Source organism: Cyphomyrmex costatus, unplaced genomic scaffold (genome assembly GCF_001594065.2).
Source record: "Cyphomyrmex costatus isolate MS0001 unplaced genomic scaffold, Ccosl1.0 scaffold11, whole genome shotgun sequence".
NCBI lineage: Eukaryota > Metazoa > Arthropoda > Insecta > Hymenoptera > Formicidae > Cyphomyrmex > Cyphomyrmex costatus.
This window is the reverse complement of record NW_017275063.1, coordinates 8,418-15,691: the sequence shown is the minus strand read 5'-3', so window position 1 is coordinate 15,691 and position 7,274 is coordinate 8,418. Positions and strand designations below refer to the sequence as shown.

General features: G+C 36.9%; 2 protein-coding genes across 2 annotated transcripts in view; both read right to left on the bottom strand.

Moving 5' to 3' along the window:
* The window catches only part of nmo (serine/threonine-protein kinase nemo), a 99,002-nt gene extending 98,913 nt beyond the window's left edge, over positions 1-89 (bottom strand). Inside the window, 1 exon segment of the mRNA XM_018542289.1 lies at positions 1-89. This exon segment is cut by the window's left edge and continues 1 nt beyond it. Coding sequence (XP_018397791.1) covers positions 1-89 — 89 coding nt within the window.
* Positions 90-5,748: 5,659 nt separating this feature from the next.
* Positions 5,749-7,274, bottom strand: part of LOC108775874 (ubiquitin-protein ligase E3B) — a 7,852-nt gene continuing 6,326 nt past the window's right edge. Inside the window, exons 15-17 of the mRNA XM_018542331.1 lie at positions 6,679-6,843; positions 6,409-6,520; positions 5,749-6,270 (exon numbers count right to left, since the gene is read on the bottom strand). Coding sequence (XP_018397833.1) covers positions 6,098-6,270; positions 6,409-6,520; positions 6,679-6,843 — 450 coding nt within the window. The 3' untranslated portion in view covers positions 5,749-6,097. The remainder of the gene's footprint in view (positions 6,271-6,408; positions 6,521-6,678; positions 6,844-7,274) is intronic.

The window sequence follows — 7,274 nt, the reverse complement described above, 5'->3', positions numbered from 1 at the left end:
CCGGTCGCCCCCGCCCCGCCGCCCTGCATCAGCGGTATGGACACGCTCATGGACACCCGCGAGTGCCGGCTGGGCCCAACCACTGCCATCAAAGCACTTGCTGGCCCGTCCGCCCCCACTTCACGGGCCCCTCGACTCCACGACGAAGCGAGCCACCGTTATCGTTTGATGAGCCGCGTGCGATCGGTCCTCTCACGCAACAAGCATAGCTCCTTTCTTCTCTCGGCTGCTTTCTTTCAAAAGGACGTAGTCGTCTCTGTCTCTTCGAGTGCTCCTCTCCCGCGGATCGCAAGGGAGGGAGGGGGTGAACGCGATACACACGCGGACGATGTCCTTTACCGCACTGAGATGACGTATCCTGTTCCACGCTGAGGCACCGTTATTATTATTATTATTATTAGCGCCGTTCCTCTTCGATTCCTGATTTTGAATAGCCCGACTCCACGATCCCGATGACACACATATGCATCCGTATGTATGTCCTTATGTACGTACGTATACACCTTTCGTCACGTACGATATCGCGAGCGTGACAGCGAACGGCACTTAGCGCGCTTGACAACGCTCCGGTTAGGTTAGGTTACGTTTGAAGCACGCATCCATTCACGCACGCACGCACATTTGCACACCCCGCCGCACTGTGTATGTATTCTAATCACGGTCCGCACTCCCCCTCTCTCTCTCTCTTTCTCTCTTTCTCAGGCGGCAGGTCTCATAACACAACAACGTCGGGGTTGCCTCCTGGATGTCGCAGGATCGGGGGAGACGTGGTGGAGGGCGGCGCTTGTTCCTAGGAGACAGAAAAAAGGGAGACGTTACGATAGGGAACGCGACGTGAGGAAGCCGCGGAGGAGTCCCCGCGGTTGCTCCGGCACGACCACCGCGCGACACGGTCGACCGCCGTCGCCAAGTCCACCGCCGTGTGTGCGTAACGATAATTCCCGCGGTGCGCGTACGTACGCACGTACGCACGCACGCACGCACGTATGCACGCACGTACGCACGCACGCACGGGCCCTCCCCCCGCGAGAGCCGCTGCCGTCGTCGCCACCGCCGTGTCACCACTACCACTTAGCCACTGCGTGGTAATTACCTCCTCTCGGAGCGGAACCTCTCGCGGAGCACACGCGGGACAGAAGCGCAACACCAAAGCACACCAACCCGAGGAGCACACGCGAAGGGCAGAAACGTTTTTCTCGCGAACCAAGTCGACGACACACGCCGCGGAGACGGAGGTGACAGATAGCGACAGATGGACAAAAGAGAGGGAAGAAAAAAGAGAGAGAGAGAGAGAGAGAGAGAGGCACACACGCGCGCACTGCAGAGACAGAGGGAAAAGGGGGGAAAAAAGGAGAGAGTCTCTCGCGTAGCCGCGACGGGAGATCGAGCCGCGCTCCGCCGACGATGCACACGTCTACCCGCAATCGAAGCTTGCTGGCCACTGATGTCAGCAGGCCGTGACAGACCCTACGCCACCACGACACGACTCGCAGCAGCGCCGGGCACAAAGGCGGTCACGTGACCGCCGCGGCGGCCTCCTGCGCGTGCGCAAACGCGCGCGCGACGTTTTTAATATCCTATCTCTTTCTCTCTTGGTTTTCTTCTCTTTTTCTCTCTCTCTCTTTCTCTCTTCACGCTTATGTGTTTTTATAAGTAAAAAATAAAAAAATTATAATTAAAAAACTGGTCTTTCTAACGAATTTATTGAAGTATAGGGAATCGAATTTTTTTCCCTGATTTTTTTCTATTTTCGATTGTAACGTTAATAAAATTATATCCGCGCTTGGACAAATTTTTCTCTTTCTTACAATGGCAAGACAGAAGCAATTTTGCACAGTAAAACTGTATCGCTAAAGTGCAACGTTTATAGTTTTTTTCTTTCAAAGTCAAATACGTGCAAATAAATTAGGTATACCTATATACTGAGAAAAAAAAGTGTTCGATATTTTTATAATTACAGAGTAAAATAATTATGATAAGAAGCTTTTGTTTCGCAGTTATTATTGCCATAATGTTAGTAGTATTATACAGCAACTAATTAACTAACATTATACATAGCAGTAATAACTATGAAATAAAACAATATATATATATATATATATAAATATAATGAGGGCAAAGAGCCAAGTAATTTAACGAACAATTTTAATTCAAATATTCATGACATGAAAATTACAAAAACAAACGTTTCGACTCCGATCGGATCATTTTCAATGTTACATAAAATATAAAGGACAAAATTATTATAAGTTAAATATATACAATTTTGAAATTTTAAATTAATTCGTCTTTATAGTTCTGTGTAAGTTTCTAGTCAAAAATATCAATGTCGTAAGCATAATTAATCTAATAAAAAGAGGAAAATTAACAATATATAAGATAAAAACAACATAATATGTAGATATAAAAAATTTTTCTTTTATGAAATGAAAGCTTTTTATCATAATTATTTTACAATTTCAATATATACAATTATAAACACAAAATTTTCTTTGCGTAATAGATTTTTAAATAATAAATATATATTTCATTAGCCGATATACTGGTCGATTTTGATCTTTAGACTGCCGGCATTTTTTCACTAAAATAGTGGTTCTTTTTTCTCAAAAATTTTTCTATATAAAAAATAACATATACATATATGATGCAAAATTTCGAGATTTTTGCAAAGCATAAAAGTGGCGTTCCCGATAGTTTAAAGGTTAAAAGCGTTACTTCCAAAAATTTTTATCTGGACTTTCGTTCCTGTTTTTAGCAATGAAACTCGAGTTTTATGTCTTTTTCTGCGTTTGCAGGAAGGGATCGATTACGTAAATGAAGGAAAGCGAATGCACACAACATTAACGCAACGTCTTTTGCGACGTGTGTATATATTTACACGATTGTATACCAATCCTCATCGTATGAAATTAGTGGATTTCTTCCGTCCTTATACAGAAATCTCCTCTTTTTATACACAGCGAAATCTTAATAATTTAAACCATCGGTTACAAACGGCAAGCGAGGCGGCCGTTGCATAATCGAAACATGATTTACACAATGCGTCGTCTTCGTTCGCTTTGCAATTGTAAGAGAAACTCGCATTACAGCGCATTGCTATGTTTCCTTCTATTTCCTGTCCCTTTCTTTTTAACGAGTCTAATTAATTAATTATTAAACTTCGTAAATACACAATTCAGTTATCAAGACGAATATAAAATCGTCTTACAATTGCAAGCTTCCTGTTCAATACGCCAATCTTAAAATCTATTCTTACACTGATAGCCGTCTTCTTTAAACTTTATCGTTTTTACGACGAGTGAACCCACGAATCTGAGCATTCGCTGCTCCACTTATAATAAATGTACACAATCCCACGCTCACGCAATACCTTTAATAGCCAAATACAATAACTACAATTACACAAATTTTACAAATATAAGTTGCGTTGATATAAATATATATTATAAAATAACTAAATAAAGAGTCAATTAAACTGTGCACTCTATCGTAAATAAAATATAGGAGTCAACTGAACTGTACACATTGTCGAAATCAATGGAAATGGCACAAACATAACAAGGCTGAGTGTACATGTATTGCTTGCTTTTAAAAAATAATAATGTTGTATTACGCAGATCAATGAAAGAGTTTTTATATTATACAGGCGATCCGATCCTCAAAAATAAAATTGTACAAAACATTAAATAATGAGTCTCTCCATTTGTGTTTCATTATATTGACTTTGCCAGAGCAATTTGAATCGCGATTGCATGAACGCAGGTTTACAGCACGCTTGCAACGAACGCCTAATCATGTATGAAAATATCCAAGAATAATATCTCATGAATTGTTCACCCTTTATCTTTGGTCTATCATCGGATTCCCTTTCGTCAATACCTCGCACATCTATCAGAAAAACGTGTTTCGAAAGGCAAAGCAATAACAATATTACATCATTGGAGAGTTCGCTTTTCGCGCAAAATACAACAGTCCGTTTGTGTCCTCTTTTTTTCTTCGTATTTGTAAACATACGCATGTATCCCGCATGCGTTGCGATTATGGCAAATGTTTTGTGGATAAAACTTACTCCGTAATGTCCGAGAAAATCTCACTCTCTCTTATTTACATTTTATTAAACCTGAGTTAAACAAGATAAGATTATTTAAGCAACTGGACTAATCGTTAGAGCTATCCACAGCTAACAATTAAAATAATAAAAATGTGATTTAAAAAAATACAATTGAATCATTGATGTGTATAAATTATGAAATATTATAAATTTTATTGTATTTGCCAAGTTTTTCCGCTTATACAATTTAGTTTTTTCCATCAGTTTCCCATTTACATGTCACGACGTTAAAACATCCTAGAGATAAGTAGAAGGAAAAATATGCGTTATTCCAAAATTCAGAAAATTAATTTCTCTTTGTTTTTCTTATTCTTTAATCTCTTATTATTCACTCAGCTTTATGTTGTGAATATTCAGAGAACTTTTCAATCCTTGATACCGCGTAGAATATGACGAGATTCTTGTCATAATTTCCTTCGGAACGAACCCTGGGGATTCCTCACCCGCAAGCACTCGTGGGAATTGTACCTTTAAATCGATGAAACGGCATGTCGCGCCAATAGTCCGTACCAAAATCTTGAAAAAATAGCTTTTAAAATAGATCACCGGCTTCCCCGATTGATTCATTTTCGTATTGGGGGAAACTTTTAGAAATTCACAAGTCATTTTTTTGATTGCTCACGGGAACTTATTTCGCACGCGCGCTGGTTCGTTGACAAGGTATTGCCTAGCTTCGAGAATGTTCCCTTATAAATACAGGAGTGGTGAACCTCTTTTGAAGTGCAAATATAAGTTCAATTGAATCAATAAACAGCACAGACTAGGACCTTCTAAAATTTTTATAAAAAAATGTATTCATGATAGTTTAAAATGTAATATTTTTCTTAATTTATATACTCTTATACATTCCTTTGTCATAATTAAAATTGGAACATGTAATTAAAAAAAAATCTTTGTTAAAATATAAACTCTTAAAAAAATCATTTAAATTAGATTTAGTAATTACAACATAGAAAATGACCTCGTGTGAAGTAGAAATGTTTGTTTTGTTCAAAATTCGTTATTAAATATATTTGTTTTGCAGCTGTTTTATTTTTAACATATCCTTGTTAAAAAAAATTGTAATTGCATTTATTTGCTCGTAGCTCTTGTTTTTCATAATTAATATATTTAGTAAATAAAAAAAACAATAATTTAAAAAATAATAAATGATTTACACACACACACACACAATAACTTAATTTAAATTATTTATGTAAGATATTACGAACTTTTTCATAACTATAAATATAGTGTCTTTTCTTGCTTATTGATTCAATGAAAGTCTGAAGTGAACGTCCACCAGTAGAGTAATCTATAACAAATATTATCTTCAACGTTATCTATGAAAATAAATTTAAATGTCCGCCACCCACGATCTTAATGTAACGTTGACCAACGATTCTATCCACTAACAAGCGCACAATTATCTCTGCGGTATTAAGCTCATGAGGTATGGTGTATTTCATATCGGTAATGTGTGCCTGTATTTTCGATATAAATATATATCGAAAATCGCAGAAATGAACGTTGAAAACAGGCTTCACCCTAAAATACTCAGCTCACGTCATACAATGAAATTTATTTAAATATATATATATATATATGTATATGTCTAACAGTTATCTATTCGCAGGCTCGTTATGTACCTAAAAAAAAAAAAAAAAAAAAAAAATTGCAACGCTTTTGAGTTGACTTCTCTAAAACGTTCGTGTTATCTAAAAATCAATAAGCATTTAAATAATGACGCATTTAATTGGGCTGTTGATACTGGATGGGGATAAGGGCGGTTTAGGCATCACTCGACATTGTTGAATTTGAGGTATCGATCATGTCAGTCGATTTTCTTGCCACTGCGAAATCTCATATCCAAATCGGCATATCCGATCGCCTATCAAATTGCATCTCGTTCCAACTGTCAAAAACTGTCATGCGTGATGTTTCGACAAGTTCGCATAATTCTTCACTCGTTCCTTTTAAAAGTAAAAAATGCGTGATCGGCAACACTTAAGATAATTCGAAACCAGTATTGCTGGTGACAGCGTAACGCAGCTTCTCTCGCAATGTACTCTTTTTCTGATAATTCGGCAACTTGAGCAAGTTGAAGCACGTTGACGAAGTGGGCAGTCGATTTTGCGGATCCTTCTTGCGAATCGTGAAAAAACCCCTGATCACACTGCCTAACAATTGCAAAAAAATTTCAAATAAATTTTTTACCAACAAATTTAAAAATCGAAAATATTTCTAGTTTTCCGATTTTATGGTTGATTATGAAAAGATTAACTTTCGTCTTTTTTCGAAACTATTTTATAACGTACCAATAGTGTCGCCGGTATCCTCGTCATCGCAAACTTCCACGCATCGTATAGAAAAAGGTGGCTCTAGGTGAGCAAAACCCAGCAGAGGTGATTTCGAGCAACTCGTCACGAACTGTCATATAAACGTTATTATTATTTTCTAATTGTAAGAAGATTATTATAATATAAAAAATAGATTATATTAATAGATCTACATTAAAAACATCTCAAAAAAATCTTCAATAAACTATTGATTACAGAGAAATTATTAATTATTATTATGATCGCTACCTTTAAGAACAAGCCTCTTTCTTCTTCCGTAAAATCTTTCTCTAGGATGTCCCACAACCAGCACACTACCCGATGACTGTCATGAAATCCACCATAGTATTGCGTATGCCTTCGTAAATCTCGCAGATCCAAAGGTACATTATCACCCGAGATCAATCTCTGTAACTACAAAACCAAGTGTGCCATGATAACTCGAACGTATACAAGCACATAAAAATAATATAATTATATTATTAATAAACATATAAATCATAGCACTATATTTGCTTTGAGATTTTTATTTTATATTAAATTTTTCCTTAGGAATACAGAACTTATAATTAAATTTCAATTAAAAAGGTCAATGAAATAATTTATTAATTTAATTATTAAGTCACACATTTAATTATATAATTATAAAATTAAATATAAAAATCGACTCTCGAAAATTTCAAATACAAAGAATAAAAAGGCTAATGAGAGTAAACTCGCTGTTATCAATGCGAAATCACAAAAAACAATATATATTCTCGTTAACAATCAAAAAATGTCATATATAAAATACTATACGTTTCGGCCTAACATCCGGGCCATCTTCAGTAGTAAATTCAAATAAA